The sequence below is a fragment of the Castor canadensis genome, chromosome 2, assembly GCF_047511655.1.
Source record: "Castor canadensis chromosome 2, mCasCan1.hap1v2, whole genome shotgun sequence".
NCBI lineage: Eukaryota > Metazoa > Chordata > Mammalia > Rodentia > Castoridae > Castor > Castor canadensis.
In genome coordinates, this window is record NC_133387.1 from 138,904,979 (window position 1) to 138,926,154 (window position 21,176).

The following is a 21,176-nucleotide window of genomic DNA, read 5'->3' on the forward strand; positions in this document are numbered from 1 at the left end:
GGTAGGGCACCTGCTTGGAAAGCACCAGGCCCTGAGTTCAAACCTCAGTACCATAAATGAATGAATAAATAAATTTCTCAAGCAATTCAATTCTCCAATTCAGGCAGAGAGAGAGAAAGCTGAGACACAAAGAAGTACACACTTAAGTAGATGCCACTTTTACTAACATCTCCCTCCCTCTGGCAGATACAGGTACAACTGAAACCTCAAATCCACCCCCGTTCCCTGGAAGGCTGTTCCCTCTGGGTAATTCAAAGCCAAGGTCATGCCTGATGCTTCCAAGATGAAGTACCCCTCCCTCCCACAGAAAGCTATGTGATTCTAGCCTCCGAAAGCACAGTTCACAGGCCACAATTCTGTTGTTTGGTTCCTTAGCAGTTGGATAAAGAGTGCCATGCTCAGCTAGAAGTTCCAACTGTCTTGGCTCTCATTCTTACTTAAGCCAACCTTCTGCTTCCAGAAGGAAAGGTTGGACACGCACAGACTGGTTATAGCCACACAATTACCCATGCCATTTCTTTAAGAGTAAACATCTCTTTGTCTCAGGGTTGCAAAATATATGGTGTCAAGATGAGAGTGGGCTGGGGAGGAACACAGGGCTTGAGGTGAAACACCTCCCAACTCCTCAAACCTTGCATTATGGGAATTCTAGTGGAACATGCTTTGCCTCTGCAATCCACAAGGAGGCCAATGATGCCTACGATGTAAAAAGCCAGCTGTCACATTTCCTATGGCAGTACCACCTGAACCCAAGCCAGAAGTATTGACTGGACTGCTGAAATAATTTCAAAATTACACACAACTACTCAACACATGGTCCAAATGTCTTTTTTTTTTTTCTTGGCGGTACTGGGGAACTCTACTCAGGTCCTTACACAAGCCATGCTCCCAGTCCTTTTGCTTTCAGTTTTTCATGTTTTGCCCTGACTGGCTTTGAAGTATAATCATACTACCTGCCTCTGAGGGGCTGGGATTACAGGTGTGATATCTGTAATCAGATATCTGGTCCTCAAATACTGTCTTTTGACAACATAATACCCATGGTTTCTGAGTTCTCAGCGAACTCAGAATTAAGCACATTTTATGGCAAGGCCTATAGTTGAGGATACTCCCTTCCTTATCCCACATTCAAACGTGAATATTCCGTAATAGCTCTCCACTGTTTTTAAGTGCCATGCACACCCTCTTCTGGTCACGTAGGAGAAAAACTGACTATTAATGAGAAAAGAACTACAAACATCGATTAAGGGAAAATCTGATACACTGATGCAATATCCCTCTTTTCTCTGTGATCAACAAACGTCCTTTTGCTAGGAAAACTAGCATCCTGCTACTTTCTAACACACAAGACTCTTTTCAGATTCCCTGCGTTTCATTGTGACACTGTGACAAAATCTGGAACTACTATAGGGGAAGAGTGATCAGGTGAGCCCCAAAGAAACCAGTCCCTAAAGCGATTAGTTCATTCCTCAAGTTTTACATTGCAGAAGAGACACCCGAAGGTAATGACATGCATGCTTAGTTTGCACACCTGAGCACTTTGTGCAGACACAAGGAACAGGACTGAGTTTGAATCCCAGTGCTGCCACTGACCAGCTGTGGGATCTTGGACAAGTTACTTAATATCTCCGACTGTTTTGTCATCTGAAAAGTGAATAGTACAGTACGAATGACACGTGCCTCACAGGGCATTGTGAGGCTAAGTGAGTTAATACTGGGAAATGGATTAGAACAGCACTTGGCACAAGCAAAGGAGCTGCTAGAAAGGAGCCTTCCAACACCTATGGTCTCTGGCTAGATGCCTAGGTCCATGCCACGGTCACACTAACCCCCCCAGGAGACTTTCACTAACTTCTTCATGAAGATTTTACAAAATGTTCTTTGGTAAAGTTATGTGAGGGCTGAGTAATATGAGCTAAATCTTTCTTTTTCTATCCTACATGGTGAGCAGATCAAGTATCTATTCTTAAATAATAAGCTAAATTTCAATAATCATTTTATTAGTACAGAAGACCCTCACTAGTATTTACATAGTGCAAAACAGCTGTTATCACCCTCCAAAACTTAACAATTATCCTTCATACAGCAAGAGAACAAGATGAAAATCTCTTCATGTTATAATTCATACTAATTTTGCTAGTTTTATTAGAGCATTACAATTAAGACATTAAATTATAAAGTCATGTGGTATATTTAGAAATTAAATTACAAAATAATACAAATACTTTTACGGTGTGATGTGCCAACAAAGTTTAAATTTTTATCATTAATCAGAATTCAGATTTCTTATTAAGCAAAGAGTGGGTGATTCTATGATGTGGGTAAAAGTTGAAAGGATAAAGGAGGTGGAAGATATCTGTAAATAAATTATTTCACAGAAAAAAATTTAAATAAAAAACACTAAGTTTTTAGCAGATTAATGTTCTAACCTGTTGGCACAATGTACAGAAAATACTTACATGACAAGTTTTTTTTTTAAGCAAACAAGCAGCTTTACAAACAGTAATACTTCTTTATACACATATTAAAGTAACAATGTGTTACGATTTAGCAATTTTATGTTAAAAAGCTGAAAACGAATGTAGAGATCACTATTCATTTGCACATTATAATTCCCATCCCACCCACCTCCCCCAGATTATTAAGAAATCAGACAAGTACATTATTTGTATATTAGTTTATCAATATTTAAACTATGTGAATTCCTTTTGACTAATTCTTTTCCAAATACTGGAAGCATATAAAATAACCATCTCTTCAAAAATGACTTTCTGTTAAAGCCTGTAAAAACTTTTCCATGTGTAACACATGTTATTTTTTTGCTGTTTAGTCAAAAGAAATTATATTACATCATTTACAAACATATTCAAACCAAAAATTAAGCTATCATGAACATTTGTCTTTTGAGAAGTAATCTTCATAGCAAACAAATCTGCTGAAGCAGAAATGTAATTTAGGGAGTGTAATCCACACTGTCATTTATATGCTATGTACTACAATAGAAATCTAACATTAATCAGTGCCTGTTAAACAACTTCTACACATTACAAAAAAAAAAAAAAAATCACTGTTTCTATTTCTTGTGCTGATAAACCCTTACTCTTACCATTTTATCTCTTTCTAGGTCTCCGAAGAGTGAATCACATTAACTTAAACAAACAAACAAAAAAAGGCTTTCCTAATTCTCACACTTCTTTTAAGCCTGTAACTCAATATACACGAATTCCAAATTTTACCTAAGGGAAACAAATTATAAAGACATCCATATGTATTTAAGTATATTCTCAGCATAGTAGCATTTCCTTTAGTAATTCTTGGGTTGTCCTCTAGAAATGTCCTGTTTCATATAAAAAAGATTATGGTCCCTTGGATTTGCTGGCAGATGAGGTACTGTGTGTGAGAGCATTTACCAAATATTTAATCACACACTTCCAAAGTCCAAAGCAAAATTATCTCACTGGTGTTCTGAAGATTTCCTCAACTTCTCTTTTGATACAAATGTCAAAAATCTAAAATGACGATTCATGTTCAGAATAGATACAAAATATAAGAAACCTTTGAAAAGCTATTACCTCAAGATCAAGAGTTCTCTGAATCACTGACATTGAGCAAAGGAAATTAACACCATAAAAAGTAGGAAAAGTTTAAATTCACTTTTAAGACTGTCAGTAGTTCAAAATCTCTATCATTTCTTTAAACAAATTAATACTTCCAAGTGTGTAGAGACAGTAAAATCCGCCACATGTAAATCCATGATCATTATTTCGGAGGCTTCATTCCTTACATGATGTTTTCTAGGTATTGAATAATTAGTGACAGTTTCTACAGGTCAGTAAAATAATGCCCTCTTTTCAGCACACCACTAATGAAGTTGACTGGCATTTTCAATACAGCAATGCTCCTAAAGTTTTATGATTCACAAATTGTGAATCACAACGAATTAACAATTCATCAACTAAGCCTAATCTCTCCAGTAATTAAATGCCAGCATTATAAAACATCAAAACTAGCACAGTAAGGAATTTCCCCAACTCCTCTCTGCTGCCTCTGTGACGCAAAGCCTTGCCCCATCTATCCAGGGCAGAGAAACTACCCCTCCCTCCTCAGTCTGTGTCTGCTTATGGGAGCGTCTCTCAGTGGAAAGCTGGTGTGTGCATGCGTGTGTACGTGCGCCAGCTGGGAATGGAAGAGGTCAGATGGAAAACGGGTAATTTATAATTCTTCCACCATTATATAAACTAAAATCCAGGTGGTGACTGACTAGGAAATAAAATGTTTGGCTCACCAGGTACAATTTCTCCCAAGCAAGTACACATACTTCAAGAGAAGGGCAGAGATAAATAATAGTGAATAAAAAAACTAATTCCTGCATGTCTGTACACTCTAAATCATCTAATAGATTCAGCACAATTAGAACTTTCTCTTTTCTTCTAAAATTTCCTCTTCTAAGCCTTATCAGAACACAAGTTGTGCAAAATTCCTTTCCCTGACTTTCTGTTAGTAACTATGGTCACTGTTATATGGAAAGTACTCAAAGCTAGGTGTGAAATGTGTATTTTAAAAAGATGAAATGGTTTTGCACTCAGGACAAGTTTAGATAGCCAAAAAAATCCTTATCTCAAATCAAGAGGGCCCTGAAACAGAAGCCAAGAAAGAACACACCAGAATATCTTTGTTTCTGGATAGTCAACATGTAAGTGCATACAATCAGTTACAATTATTCATCTGTCAAAATCTGCCTAATTTTATGTAAATAAGATTATGTACAAGAGCATTCCTGAGGTAAGTAAGAAGCAAATATAAGACAGAACCTGGCAGGTCCTATCATGGGTGACTAACTGTTCAGTATTACAGACAACACCTATCACTTTCCACAAATGAGGCCAGCCGCTCTCATCTGGCACGGTAACTTCACTTGCCTAAGTTCTGGAAGCTATTTTAGCCCATCCCAACTTTAATAAGTTACAATGATCACCAAACAGAACTGCATCACTTTTTAAACATAATATACTTTGTTGACTTGTTACCCTCGCCTGTTAATTACTTTTCTGACCCTACTTCCAGTTCTTTTTAAAATAAGTCTAAACAACTTTTTGATCAAATTAAGAATGAGGAGTTCTAGTCTTGAAACAAACATTGATAACTGTTCTTACCCTTCAAACCTTGATCTTGAGCTCTCAAAATGACCTTAAATAGATATTTTAAATTTATTTTCTTTAGAACCTGGTCTTCATTTTTTAAATCATTGTTTTTCATTACAAAATAAGTTGAAATAAATCTGGATTTTTCACACAATTCTTAGAAAGACACTTAGATGCTAATAAAAGCTAAGCTACAGATAATAAAACAGTTAAAAGCTACAAAGAATTTGTTGGGAATTAAGCAACAATTAACTACTGGACAGTGCAAAATGTTGAGATGAAGCATCAAGGATAATGACTGCAACCTCACACAGCTGGAGACAGAGAGCGGACATTTCCTGAGTTACGTATTTTGGGGTGTAGCAGAATCAGAGTGTTCTTTCTTTGTGGAGCTGCTAGGCTTCTGCTGCTCAGGATTGGCCTGCTGGTCAGGAGTCCATGCCTCGCTGTCCATCCCTGGCTCCAGAACCTCAGCTGCTTCTGCTTCTTCTTCTCCACTCTGCTCCACATTGTCTTCCTCAGAACCATTAAGCGTTTTTCCAAGCTGAAGGGTTTCCATAGTCCTCTGGGTCTCTGAGACCCATGACTCAATTCTACTGTTGAGCTGCACTTCTGCTGATACGGGTTCATGAGTATAATCTTCCTCCTCTTCTTCGTCTTCATCATCTTCTTCCTCAAGCATGCCAGGTACAAGAGTGCTGGTGGTGCTGGTGATGGAGGAATTCAGAAGATCTCGGCAACTGCCATCCAAAGAACCAGTCTCTGTACTCTGCTGCGAGGCCCATTCCAGGTCATCAGGCTTCACTTCCTCTTTATCACTTGCTGTACACTTCCCAGGGTTCGTGGCTGAGGTAGTGCCGCCTGCAGCCACTAATAACGGCTGCTTACCAACGGTAGCTGGGTCAAATGGAAGCTTACTGGGTTTTTCAGAAGTGCTGTGCTTACCAGACGCCTCTCTCTCATTTTCTGATGTTTCCAGTCCATCTGAAGTTTCTACCATGTTTCTCCAATTTGTTTCTATAAAAAGTAGACACATTTTTTAAAACAACACCGTTTCAGAACTGTGGAACTTAAAAACACCAAATTAAGAGAGAAGAACAAATACAAAAGTTGTTGTTTGGTTCAACAACTGACCGGAAAAATTTTAAATTTAGTTTTAGTACTAGTTTAAATATCATAAAGGGAAAGCAATTTTCAAAAAAAAGTGTGCATTCAAAATAAACAAAGAGTCAAAAATATATTAATGCTTTGGAAAGAAAAGATCTTATACTATCAGGAACCCATCAGCATTCATATATAAAATTCATGTAGTCAAAGAAAATCAACTGTCTATTTTGTACATGTCCTAGAAGTATATTGAGCTTAAGGACTCACAACTCACAAATAGCAGAGTCAGGATATCCAGCAAAAATAGTTCTAATTTCATGAGCTTGGACCACATTCAGTCAGCATATTGCCTAAGTTTTGGGTCATGTGTTTCCATTTATAGGCAATGAATCCATCTATGGATTTTTAACACCTGTGAAAATTAGTTTTATAATGCATGTTGCCTGACTTACACAGTCATTTTGAAAGGCCAAAAGGTGTTATTATATATACAGTGGTGACAATCTTAATAAGAAGAAATCAGTTCAGAGAAAAAACAAAACAAAAAAAGAACTGTACCAAGAATCAATAGATGAAGTACATCCTCCACCCTATTTTTTTGTTTTACTTTTTAAATTAAAATATCATTCAATTACCTTGAAGCTACTATGTATATTCTATAGGTACACTATTCTTACCAAGTTGTAGTGAAATACTCACATTAATGTTGAGCGAAAATAGGTTGTCATGGAGTATGACTGAGAGTGGGGAGGGCCTGTTCTATACTGAAGTATCTGTAGGAAAGAAAGCTTTTTTCTGTATAAACCATGTACCTGACTTAAAGTGCCCCACACATGGTCTGTATCACTGGGTAGTCCATGGATGACAATCAGGCTGAATACATTAATGTGAGCTTTCACTACAACTTGTCTTTCTCTTTTACCATCCCCTTCACTCCACTTAACTCATCACTGTATCATGTCACTTGTAGCTCAAACACTACTACTTCTGGTCACTGCTTAGCTCATGACTTTTTTTCTTTCTTTTCTGTGGTCCTGGGGATCTAGCCCAGGGTCTTGTGCATGCTACACAAGCACTGTACCAGTGGGCTACCTGCCCAGCTCAGCTCTAGCTCATGCCTTCTTTATCTTGCTATACATTTGCTATGTCTTCCTAACTGGTTTTATGAATTAATTGTATTGTTGTCTGACTTTCATATTACCTGGGAACAGGATTCAGACTCCTCCACTTGGCACAGTTAGGCCCTTCATGATCTAACCCTTCTACTTCTTTCTGGTCCCATTTTATTCCACTCTCCCAGCCATGCATGCCTCCTCTGTATCACTGAGTTCTCACTGTTCCCTGAAGTTACAGCAGAAGCTATGCCTCAGCATACACTGTTCGCTCTGTACGAGTTGTTTCCTACTTTACCCTCAGACTCCTACACATCCTTGATAACCACTCTTAAATGTTAGTTCCTTTGTGAAGTCTTTCCTAAGAGAGGCATTCACTGACCTGAACTCCCACTTTTTCTGTTTGCTGTTCTATGCCTCATCCCTCCTCCTCACTCCCACTCCAGTTGCCATATAGTAAGTACTTAAAAAAAAAAAAAAACTATTAATATTAAATGAACATTTTCACAAGTATTTAATTAGGGAAAAAAACCTCTACAGTCACATTTATATTTCCTTACAAGTTATTTCCTAAAGAGAGGTCCAGAGTTTAATTAATTAAAACTAAAATCCCTTGGTCAAGTGTTCAAAACCAAGGGTTCCATTTTGAACACTTTAAGAGCTGGCAGAGCAGCTCAAGTGGCAAAGTGCCTGCCTAGCAAGCATGAGGCCCTGAGTACAAACCCAAGGGCCACCAAAACAAACAAACAAACAAATAAACCCATTTTGAACACTTTAAATCTGGTGCTAAGTCTCCTGAGTTTCTCTCTTTTCATGTGACTTTCCTCTCTATGTGCCCATATAAAAACCATTATCACTCTTGCCATTTCCCCAAACCCATAGCTTTATAGATTTATCTTGCAGTCTGCTTTTGAGATCTGGCGTTTCACTACATATGGTTAATCTTATGTACAAAGCTAGCACTTTATTTTGTTTATTTTCAACTAGTTATGATTCCAGCAAAATAAACATGTCTGCCTCTAGCCAGCAGTAACACCTGTCCACCTGTCTGCTAAAAGGCAGACAACTTGTTAAGTGCCTCTGGTCTGGAACTTTACCAAAAGCACTCCAAACACCTAAGGAGGAGTCCAGAAAAGGAAGAGTGGGAAGAAACTGCTAAATAAATAAATAAATAAATAACTCAGTGGCAATAAGCTATGTAATAAATTTCCCAGATAAGATTAAAATGAGAAATGACAAGAAAGAACAAAGATAAAAAGGAGAAGGCAGCTATACTTAAAAAAAAGAAAAAAGGAAATGAATCAGGAACTTCAAGAAGCTCATTAAAAGAGTTCAAGGTACTGTAGAAACAAGACAAACTACTAGGATGTAGACAGCAATAAATGAGGTTAAACATTAAACACAAGCACTGTTTTTTAGTCTGTATTTCTTTTTGACTACAATCAGATTCAACTCAAAGCAAATGCCACATGTCTAGGTTTTATAGGATTACTCTGAATAATATTCAGGTCTTTAGTGTACTTAGTAAATATAAAATTTTAATTACTGAGATATTAGAATAAAAACCCCTAATATTTACATAGTATGGTGCATTTTGATATTTAGATTCTCTTGGACTTTTTTTAAAAAAAGATTTTGGCACTACAATTAAATTCTAGGGTCTCATAGAAATTCTTAGTCCCCAATATTCTATTTTTTCTTTTTTGGTGGTGTAATCAGGGATATGCAATCAGGACCTCACACTTGCTGGGCTGGTGCTCTACCACTTGAGCCACACTGCCAGCCCTCAAATATTCTCATTTTTAATGGGCATATTTAATGCAAATGTATAGCCAAAATTTGGAGCAAAATATGAATAATCAAGAATAAAGATAACAACAAAAGGTAAAATGGAAAATTACTTAGGAAATGATTTTAATCACTAAAATTATTTCATTTAAAATGGTATGCAACAACTTACCATATTCCTTCTCATTTACTTCAGAGATGGGTTCAGAAATAACACTGCAGAAGGAAATGGCGCTTGCTGCAGAGGGGTTCCGGGAGTGGCCCATGTGGTGTGGTACCTTCTTCACATTCTTTAAGGCCTCCTCTGCCTGCTCCTGCTCCATTGCTGCAACCATGTCTTTGTAGGCTTTCCTGGCTTCCTCAGTGAGTTCTACTAACTTGTTAAATAGGCTCTAAAAGACACAGAGATTCTGATTAGTTCATTTTTACTGTATTTTTTATTCATATTTCTAGCAATAAATATCTGTTTCAGGGTCAGGTATACTTTTAATCAGGACAAAATGTTATACAAATCAAAAGAACCTTACAAAATACATTGGAACATATGTAACCATGGTTTATGTAATTCTCACAAGCTTTGGGAAATTTCTTGATTCAAACACTAAATGTAATTGAGTACAGGTTCTTAGAAATTTATCAATTCAACAAATGCACTCTCCTTTAGGCTGGCACCAGAGTACAAGTACTGAAAAAGCAACTCTGCTCTTGCAGACCTTTGTATATGACTGAAGGGAGATGAGAGACAGCTATAATTCGAGGTACAGTGCCATAAATGCTTGGAGGTAAAAAAGTGTGTGGCTTTAGATAAGGCATTAAATCTAACTCCTGGCATCACTGAGGAAGATGATATACAAAACAGGACTAGAAAAGGGGTGAGGATAAGGCAGTTTTAGCTAAACAAGCAAGATCATGAATTAAGACACAGGCCCAAGAATAGTACAAGGCTTGTTGAGGGAGCAGTGGGGAGTCTTATTTGAATTAGAATATAAGGGAATGAGTGTTCAGGGATGTAGAAGATGGCAGAATCCACAGGAGTTGAAAGCTCCCTGTGACATGCTCTTGTTGGAATAAGTGAAGAAGGCCAAAAGGAAGTGAGTGATGGCATGGATACCTATGGCACTGGAGATGATGAAAATATGGTACTTGCAAGATAGCAAGCATGATTATTGGACCAAAGGCAGATTATAAAAACAGAATATAGAGCCTGGAAGTAGAATGTGGAGCTAAATAACCAGAATATCAGCTAAATGAAAATTAGAATGAATGGAATAAATAACTCCATGCAAACACAGCAACTGGACAGGAAGCAACTGGACTGGAGATATACTTAAATATATAAACAGTATGGCTGGTAAGAGGAAAGATTCTGTCAATGATATCACAAAGTACTTTAGAATCAACTTCACAAAGAAGTGCTAAAATGCCACTCTAATTTAGTAGCCTCCGTATTATCAGCTCCTATAGCAAGCTCTGAATTAGGAGGCTGCCCCGGGACAGTATCAAGGGTAAGAACCATTCTGACAACTGGTTTAGGAATTTCATTTTCTAAAGGAAAATTCCTTCCATTAAAGGATTCTTTACTCTCTTAACGCCTACCACACAAAATATAACTACCATAGAGACTAAAGAGATTATTTTGCATTACATAATACTGGATATCTTCAACTAGCAGTTAAATAAATTATCAAGTATTTTACAGTTGAGCTCAGGTGAAAAAAACACTTTGGCAGACATAGGAATAAAATCTTTTTCAAACACCTGTAGGATTAACCTAAATAAATGTTTTCACTACTAAAAAGGAAACTTAAGACACAAGAATTTCCACTCATCCTTTCAGAATCACTACGTCATTCCTTTAAATGTACTGACAATAGAAAATGCTGTCTAGGGGCTGTGTTGGAGGAGTGATGGTGTGTGTCTTCTAAATTCTTACCTCAGCACCAAAGTAATTGAAGATTCCCACCACACTTACAGGAACCAGCTTGTTCACACAGCGACCGAGAGCTTTCCTCCCAAGAGCAAACACAAAAGGAATTTCTTGTTCCCGGGCCATGGCTATAACATTATAGAGTGCTTCGTCCAGGCCACCTAAGAAAATCACCATATGCAGAGATTTCAATTTTGTCATTCCCCAAGGTAATCTAGTTGAAGCACAGAACAGTGCAGGAAAACATTCTCTGAAAGCATGTAGCACTTATGGTATTAACACATACTCTCCGACTGGAATTTGTATTACATGTGGACCTATATATCCATTTATGTATGTAATTTTCTTCTCCACCAATTAAATCCCAAATTCCTTCAAATCCAGCATTTTTGTTTGGCCATAGGGATTAGCACAGCAAGAATCAAATTTCAATTTAACATTTATTATGAAGAAATTATTTTAAATTGTTAATGGTGACTAATTCCTTTTTCCAAACTTCCTGCCTGGTTTTGTTAGTATTTCTCCCCTGTGCATATGCCAGCTGCTGCTACTTGATGGATCTGTCTACTCCAATACACCCGAAGTGGCTCCTTCACCAAAATGGGCAATGAGAGTGGCCCAGTAAGTGTACCAGTTTACCCAACACCCCTCTGAGTGTAGCTGCTGGCTGTTGGGAGACAAATCTTCACCATAAACAAGAGACCTTTTTTTTTTTTTTTTTTTTTAAGAGAAGGACATTGAAGGAAGGTAATGTAAAAAGCTTTTAAAGCAGAATATATTTGCATAAAGTAAAAAAATGTACTATTACTAGTACCTACTCTGACTATAACAGGGGTATTAAGTGGCCCCAACCAGAATCCTTCACCAGTGTTCAGACATGAGGGTTTCCTTTACAATGTATTCTCAACTATCCTACTTAATTATAGGTATAGAAAAATTTCATTTTCTTTTTTCATGCTCAGTATTTTGTCTTATGACCACTTCTGCAGAGAAAGACATATGGATCTCATTTAAAAATTTAAAATGCCCTATCAAATTTGGACCAAATAAATATCAAACACCTCAAAAATAAAATGCACATACCTTTTGACTGTATTTTTTCACAATTTGGAGAAATTATAACACACTTTATCTTGTTTAACTTCATATGTTTAGTAACTTCCCGTAGACCCATAACCAGCCGTCTTCTTGCTTTTGCTCTTACAGGATCCTTTTGGTAGATGCGTTCCTGGAAACTGACAAGCTCTTGGAGAAGAAGAGTCACACATTCATCAATTTCTTTACAAAGAACTTGATTACAATACCTGTAAAGGAAGCAAAAAATAAGTAACTGTGTTAAATTCATTTTCTGTCATTATAAAATTATTTAATATTTTATAAAGATATTTATCTTTAAGAAAAAATACATCCAAAAGGGGGTTTTTATGAAAAGTCAAGTCTTTAAAGCTTCTAAATAAATTCTTTACTCAATTACAAGGACAGAAAGAAGAGTGATATAGATTGTCTTCAATTCTGAATTTCAACATTTGAGTAAAGGATGGATTTAACCTCAGGGAAGTACTACTATCTGAACTCCCAATTATTAAATTCCTACAGATATAAATGTTATCTTGCTATGTGACAAAAACAGATACACTGTGCTCACTAAAGACATAAAAAAGTTATTTCATTCCAGTAAATGCTAAAGATTCTTCTGTAGGAGAAAAACAACCTTGTACCTGAATGTCCTAATAACAATTCATCTTCCGAGTTTGGATAAGTCCCAACCATAAAAGCGTTTCTCAACATAAAAATAAGGCATTAGCAAGATGGCTTCAATGGCTCTCTAGCTCTGAACATCTATTGTTGTGGAAGATGAACTCAATAATTAAAACTGAAGACAAAGTCTAAGAGGCCCGAGGTAAAAGCCACATGCCTAATGGCTATAATGTGAAGAACAGAAAGGAAGTATGAAGTGACTACAGGTCTTAATTCCAGGAATAAGGAAGTCATCCAAGTACATTTCTTATATAATCTTTTCTAGTTTGCATTCCTCATCTCTTCCATAGCTGGTATTTAGCAAGCAGAATTGATAATATCCAATCTAGTATTAAGCAAATGTCTATTTCTAAGTTATATAGTGGGAAAACCTAGGCCTGCCCTTCTTTATCAAAAAGAAATTGTGTTGGGAATTTTGTTTTACATGAAAAATGTTTAAATAAGTATGACACTACTTGAGAAGAGAAGACATAACTGGACAGACTGAGGGACGATTAACTGCCATAAAGAGCTTAAAATTATAGAACATCAAAGATGCAATTTTCTTCATTCTTTTTTCTTCCAAGCTGTTTGTTTCATACATATGTAACATTTTACTCCCCAAGTGTTTCAATTGCTCCACATCTGCTATTTGACATTTAATTAGCGTCTCAAAGCTAGGCAAGAAGTATTTACTTAAAAACAATGGAATAAGGAAAGGAACAAAACAAATCAGTACGATTTAGACGCTCAGAGATTATACTTTCACACTGGGATTCCTTTTTATGTCATTTTCAAAGATGAAATTAATTTGCACAAATGTTAAAATACTAAAATGCTTCACAGCAATAACAGTTTAAGGTTATTCTAAAATCTAGAAAACAGCAGCTTGGAGCGGGCATGTGGCTCAGTGGTAGAGTGCTTGGATAACATGCACAAGACCCTGGGTTCAATCCCCAGCACCATAAAAAACTAAAAAAACAAAAACCAAATAACTTTATGTAATACATTAACTTCATGTAATAATAATAGGGTCTTAGATAAAAAGAACCCTATTATTACATGTTAGTAATTGGTTAGAGAGCTTTTTGAGGGGGCAATAACGTATATAAAAGAGCAAAAGCATTTGGAAGAGCAAAACTCACTGTAGAACGTTATATACATAAGATGAAGAGGCCAGGATTCTAGGGTAGAACACTGTATCATATCAAGAGAACATGTTTGCTGTCAAATCACTCTACATGAACACTGCAGTAAGTAATGCTTTAAATACAGCAAAACAAGCTATTAAACAAAATCAGAAAGAACTTAAAGATCTTAGGTATTTCACCTGCTCAACTCACCAAGCAATAATGACAACACTAAATCGAGACCTACAATCAAGATCCTTAAATTATTTAACCTCAATAATGAGAAAAAAAAACTTACTCTCTGAATCTTTTGCTGTGGATTTTGGTTATTGTTGATGATGCCATTGGACTGCCTATCCCAGAACTAGCAGGAGAGCCTTGTGACACAGGGGTCATACAATACGGAGAGTTCTGGCTTGCTGGAGACAATGAGGTATCACTGGGCATACTCAGTCCAGTATCTAGAGAAGATGAGATGGAGGGGAAAGAATTCAGAAACTTCAAATACTGAAAAGCTCTGTATCAATCCACACAATTTAGAAGGACAGTTGTCTTTTTGGTCATTTTCTAATTTTCCAGAAGCTATCAAGTTGGGCATTTTTCCTACCATAAATTAACATTTCTCATCTGCTACAAAAATGAAGCTTTCCTATTATATATTAAAATATACTCTAAAAATCAAGCACAGGGGGAGGGTAGATAAAGAAGAAAGATGGAGGGGTGAATCTAATTAAGTTATGTTGTAAGCACTTATATAAATGTCACAATGTATTCCCCTGTACAACTATACAATGCTAATAACAAAAGCACAGCCTAAAAATCTCCAGAGGAGATGAGAGAAGGCCAAATTATTCAAAAGATGTAGCCACAGAGGATTTAAATTAAAGAACAAGGATCTGTAGCTCTTTTCACATATTACCCATCTCCTTGTTTTCTACTTTTAGACTTAATTCTTAGAAATTTTTCTTTTTTAAATTGTTGCTGGCAATGACAAACTCAATCTCAATCATTCTCTTTATACCACTCCTGATTCTCAAGGAACCACACCTGCTTGTTTCTTGTTTGGCCTGTTTCTGTGCTTAGGAAACCACAATTTTATTTGTTTTTTATAATTTTTTTTTCTTTTATTATTCATATGTGCATACAAGGCTTGGGTCATTTCTCCCCCCCTGCCCCCACCCCCTCCCTTACCACCCACTCCACCCCCTCCCTCTCCCCCCACCCCCTCAATACCCAGCAGAAACTATTTTGCCCTTATCTCTAATTTTGTTGAAGAGAGAGTATAAGCAATAATAGGAAGGAACAAGGGTTTTTGCTGGTTAAGATAAGGATAGCTATACAGGGCATTGACTCACATTGATTTCCTGTGCATATGTGTTACCTTCTAGGTTAATTCTTTTTGATCTAACCTTTTCTCTAGTTCCTGCTCCCCTTTTCCTATTGGCCTCAGTTGCTTTTAAGGTATCTGCTTTAGTTTCTCTGCGTTAAGGGCAACAAATGCTAGCTAATTTTTTAGGTGTCTTACCTATCCTCACCCCTCCCTTGTGTGCTCTCGCTTTTATCATGTGCTCAAAGTCCAATCCCAATGTTGTGTTTGCCCTTGATCTAATGTCCACATATGAGGGAGAACATACAATTTTTGGTCTTTTGGGCCAGGCTAACCTCACTCAAAATGATGTTCTCCAATTCCATCCATTTACCAGCGAATGATAACATTTCATTCTTCTTCATGGCTGCATAAAATTCCATTGTGTATAGATACCACATTTTCTTAATCCATTCGTCAGTGGTGGGGCATCTTGGCTGTTTCCATACCTTGGCTATTGTGAATAGTGCCGCAATAAACATGGGTGTGCAGGTGCCTCTGGAGTAACCTGTGTCACAGTCTTTTGGGTATATCCCCAAGAGTGGTATTGCTGGATTAAATGGTAGATCGATGTCCAGCTTTTTAAGTAGCCTCCAAATTTTTTTCCAGAGTGGTTGTACTAGTTTGCATTCCCACCAACAGTGTAAGAGGGTTCCTTTTTCCCCGCATCCTCGCCAACACCTGTTGTTCGTGGTGTTGCTGATGATGGCTATTCTAACAGGGGTGAGGTGGAATCTTAGTGTGGTTTTAATTTGCATTTCCTTTATTGCTAGGGATGGTGAGCATTTTTTCATGTGTTTTTTGGCCATTTGAATTTCTTCTTTTGAGAAAGTTCTGTTTAGTTCACTTGCCCATTTCTTTATTGGTTCATTAGTTTTGGGAGAATTTAGTTTTTTAAGTTCCCTATATATTCTGGTTATCAGTCCTTTGTCTGATGTATAGTTGGCAACTATTTTCTCCCACTCTGTGGGTGTTCTCTTCAGTTTAGAGACCATTTCTTTTGATGAACAGAAGCTTTTTAGCTTTATGAGGTCCCATTTATCTATGCTATCTCTTAGTTGCTGTGCTGCTGGGGTTTCGTTGAGAAAGTTCTTACCTATACCTACTAACTCCAGAGTATTTCCTACTCTTTCTTGTATCAACTTTAGAGTTTGTGGTCTGACATTAAGATCCTTGATCCATTTTGAGTTAATCTTGGTATAGGGTGATAAACATGGATCTAGTTTCAGTTTTTTGCAGACTGCTAACCAGTTTTCCCAGCAGTTTTTGTTGAAGAGGCTGCTATTTCTCCATCGTATATTTTTAGCTCCTTTGTCAAAGACAACTTGGTTATAGTTGTGTGGCTTCATATCTGGGTCCTCTATTCTGTTCCACTGGTCTTCATGTCTGTTTTTGTGCCAGTACCATGCTGTTTTTATTGTTACTGCTTTGTAATATAGTTTGAAGTCAGGTATTGTGATACCTCCTGCATTGTTCTTTTGACTGAGTATTGCCTTGGCTATTCGTGGCCTCTTGTGTTTCCATATAAATTTAACAGTAGATTTTTCAATCTCTTTAATGAATGTCATTGGAATTTTGATGGGAATTGCATTAAATATGTAGATTACTTTGGGGATTATCGACATTTTTACTATGTTGATTCTACCAATCCATGAGGATGGGAGATCTCTCCACTTTCTATAGTCTTCCTCAATCTCTTTTCTTCAGAAGTTTATAGTTTTCCTTGTAGAGGTCATTCACATCTTTTGTTAGGTTTACACCTAGGGATTTGATTTTTTTTGAGGCTATTGTAAATGGAATTGTTTTCATACATTCTTTTTCAGTTTGTTCATTATTAGTGTATAGAAATGCTAATGATTTTTCTATGTTGATTTTATATCCTACTACCTTGCTGTAGCTATTGATGATGTCTAGAAGCTTCTGAGTAGAGTTTTTTGGGTCTTTAAGGTATAGGATCATGTTGTCTGCAAATAGGGATATTTTGACAGTTTCTTTACCTATTTGTATTCCTTTTATTCCTTCTTCTTGCCTAATTGCTCTGGCTAGGAATTCCAGTACTATCTTGAATAGGAGTGGAGATAGTGGGCATCCTTGTCTGGTTCCTGATTTTAGAGGGAATGGGGAAACCACAATTTTAAAAGGTCAGCTCTCTCTTTTTTTTTGGAGGGACTAGAGTTTGAACTCAGGGCAGTGCACTTGCAAAGCAGGCACTCTACTGCTTGAGCCAAACTTCCAGTCCATTTCACTCTGATTATTTTGGAGATTGGTTCTTAAAAACTGTTTGCCCAGGCTGTCCTTAAATTGAGATCCTGCTGATCTCAGCCTCCCAAGTAGCTAGGATTACCGGTGTGAGCCACCAGTGCCCAGCTAAGAGGCCAACTCTTGACTCTACTGCTTCCTTCATTAAGTTCCTGCTTCTTCTCTAAACAGCTCAACTCAGGAAATGAGTTCTTATTTGTATATTCAGTCCAGTAATTAGCAGGTATGAGTGTATCTCATCTTCCTAATGGACTCTAAGCTTTTTGACAGCAGCACTTACAAAGTCTGTTTTCCAATCTCCAGCTTCCCCATTCCCACAGTCTTTGAAATTCATGTCATGGTATTCAATAAATGTTTGCTGGATGGATGGATGGATGGAAGGATGGATACATATAAATACAAAGGAAATCATAGTAAACTGAGAATAAAAGAGAATCCTGACCAACTATGTCCTAGGTGAACAATTCTTAGAAGTAAATTCATTTTTCTAAAAATAATGAAACACTGCTGCTTAATCTATATATAAATCAGATTTAAATGTGTTACAAAATCATCTATGCTAACTAGTAACTATGTGGACTGAATCTTATTGACCAACTGGGTTCTGCTTTGCAATTCTCTCTTCACTGTGCAAATGTACTAATTCTCCAAAAGCAAAAAAAGAAAATCAATAAAAATGACTCAATGAAAAATAGCCCCATGAAGAAAGATAACCAGCAGTGTTTCAGATATAAAAGACAAAAAGGAAAGAATCATAAACAGTTCCAGAAGTAATCTCATGCACTAGTTGAGATCTTAATTTTAAGGGGTCACTGCAAATTCTGTATTTAAGCCTCAAAAATGTCAAGATTTACTATGGAACATTTGCTCCCTCCCTTAGCCATCTGCCTTTAAAAGTATCTTCAAAAGAAGTCATTCTCCAAAAATAAAGAAATTTATATAATATATGGAGCACGACCTCCATTTAGAAGCATAACTAGTGATGGCTTACCTAGCTTTTAGAATAGTCTAGCATATTCCTTGAGAAGAGAAGGACTCCCTTACCTTCCTGGGAAGCAATCTCCTGTGGCAAATCATCAATAAAATCTAAATGCATTTCTGTTGATTCCTCAGATCCCAAAACGTTGTGGTCCACAGTTAAACGTCCCTTCTTTTCCTCTCTTTCTTTCAAAATAACCTAAAAGTCATTATACCAGTCTTTAATTACTGATCACTCTTTGACTAGACACTGAATGATTACAATGTACACTAAAACAGAGGTACATGAGGGCTTTAGTGACTCTGTTCCCTGGCTACCTAGAAACTGACCAGCAGAAAGGTAAATGTAACTTCAGGCACTGTAAACTGAAGGAAATACAATACATGAAATTAAGGGAAGCAGTTATGCTTAGGAATATATAGCTGAACAAATCTTATAAGCTTCATTCTTTAAGTCCTGGGTAACAAACTAGAGTTACCAACACAATGACTAAGTTTGAAAGTATCTAAGACAATTCATTTGATTTACATTTTACAATTTCCAATTATTCTAACATGGATTATCACATCCTGATTCTAACAATAGTGAGTAAACAAAATTGGATATTATCTTCAATTCATAGATGAGGAAGATGAGAGTGAAAAAAAATTTGTCTAAAATGATAAAATGATAAACAGAGCAAGCACTGAAGTTAGTACTGAGATCCAGGGCTAGGTTGCTCAGAGGCAGAGCATGTGCCTGTGTGACACAGTGGGTTCAATCCCCAGTACTGTACAAAACAAACCAATAGGAAGGATGTATGCACAGCTCACTGGCAGAAAGCTTGCCTTGCATATGTGGGTTCAATCCCCAACACTGAAAAAAAAAAAACAAAGCAAAGATCTATGCTTTTGATTCCTAAAGATTAATGCTGCTGGATATCAAATGTTAGGGTTATCTTTTTTTAACCTTGTATGGAAGGCCTTTTTCAACACAGAATAATAGTTACTCTGCTGGTTTTTTCTTTCTTTTTTTTTTTTAAATAATGAGGACTGAACGGGGCCTCACACATGCTGAGCAAGCTCTCTACCACTTAAGCCATGCCCCCAGTCCTTTTGTTTTTGAGAGTGTCTTAGTAACTTTGTTTGGGTTGGTCTTGAAACTCCCAATTCTTCTGCCTCTGCCTCCTGAATAGCTGGGATTACAGCTATAAACCACTATGCCCAGGTATTGACTTTGAATTAATCAGTCATCATAAAGATTTAAACAGTCATTATAAAGATGCATGTCTATGAATACTTCATAATAATCTGTTGGCTAAAACACTACAACTAGTTTTGCAAAACACACTTAAATCTTTTATTTATCCTAAAATATGTATCTTCAGAGTTTGGGTTACCTTTTTAAGTGCTGTAGGTCGTTTTAATTTTGCAATTTCCTTCTCTTTTCCTTTTTTTGCTTTAGAGGAAGTAATGTCCAAAGAATTAAAGGATGTCAAACAAGGCTGAGTTTTGGTTAAAGGTTTTCTGTTAGCAGAGTCTTTAGTGTGAAAAGAAGCTGCAGTAACCACTGAAACAAACAAGAACATTAGTTTTACAACTATGGCTAGTTCTATATACTTTCAAAATTTCCCATGATATACCTACAAAACCAAGAACATCCTCTTACCATGGAAAAAATACATATCACTATTAGTAGAAGCAGTGCATGGCTATTCAGGGTCCCTCAGGTATAGCGTCTACCCAACTTTTTAGCCTTCATAAGATAAAAAAGACAAGTCAATGTAACTAGCCTATTTGGAGTTTCAAAGCAAGAACAAAGAAATTTTCAATTCTATTTTGCTGCAGCAACCCTCAAGTATGAAAGTTCCTTATACTTGGTCTTCAGTCAGATCTTTGAAGTTTCAAAACACTGCACTTGCCCTGTTCCTTCTCAATCTGCCACTCGCCCTTACCTGAGGTTCTTTCACAGCCCATCACCCTTCTCACATCAATTGTCAGTAGGGATGCCGATTTGCCTCTCACCTGCACTCTCAGTGCTACTGAACAGTTCTTCTATGCCTGGCTGATACTGTCACTCTCTACTGGTAGTCCAGTCCTATAACTTTTCTAAGCCTCCAATCTCAGTTGCTCTAGCAGAGCTTTCCTGCCATGTCCCTAAAAAGATGTCATCTGATATAAACTTATAAAGCACCTGAAAACAGGTGGTAGATATCCTTACTCCTGTCCAAGGTTCACTAAACACCTCTGCTCTTACTCCACTTCAGTTCCTCTAGATCTTGCTCTATTCCCTTCCACATGCATTTTTCAAGTTCCTCCCTAATTGGACTCTTTTCTTGACTGTGTGCACAACAAGCTAAACTCTCTGAAAGACAAACCAACAAAGCCCTTCCTTGACAGACTTCCCTTCATCACTGCCCTATCCTTCCCTGTTAAACTTCTCACCAGTCTATCTGTAATCATTACAATTTGGCCTCTGTCCTGCTCACTGTCTTGAAACTGTTATTGTCAAGATCATACAGAACCTTGCATTACTCACTGATCTGCACTTGATTCTAGTTTTTTCTTTTTTTCTTTTAACATTTGGCACAAGGATTACATCCTTTCCTTCAAAATTCTTCCCTCCCTCGCCTTCTGTGACAGTATATTCTC

The 21,176-nt window shown here is 37.0% G+C and overlaps 1 protein-coding gene across 1 annotated transcript in view; it reads right to left on the bottom strand.

The window, feature by feature from the left end:
* Positions 1–2,115: 2,115 nt before the first annotated feature.
* Secisbp2l (SECIS binding protein 2 like) overlaps positions 2,116–21,176 on the bottom strand; it is a 49,955-nt gene continuing 30,894 nt past the window's right edge. The window contains exons 12-18 of the mRNA XM_020160573.2: positions 19,925–20,094; positions 18,612–18,744; positions 14,241–14,403; positions 12,159–12,379; positions 11,082–11,236; positions 9,321–9,540; positions 2,116–6,158 (exon numbers count right to left, since the gene is read on the bottom strand). Coding sequence (XP_020016162.1) covers positions 5,485–6,158; positions 9,321–9,540; positions 11,082–11,236; positions 12,159–12,379; positions 14,241–14,403; positions 18,612–18,744; positions 19,925–20,094 — 1,736 coding nt within the window. The 3' untranslated portion in view covers positions 2,116–5,484. The remainder of the gene's footprint in view (positions 6,159–9,320; positions 9,541–11,081; positions 11,237–12,158; positions 12,380–14,240; positions 14,404–18,611; positions 18,745–19,924; positions 20,095–21,176) is intronic.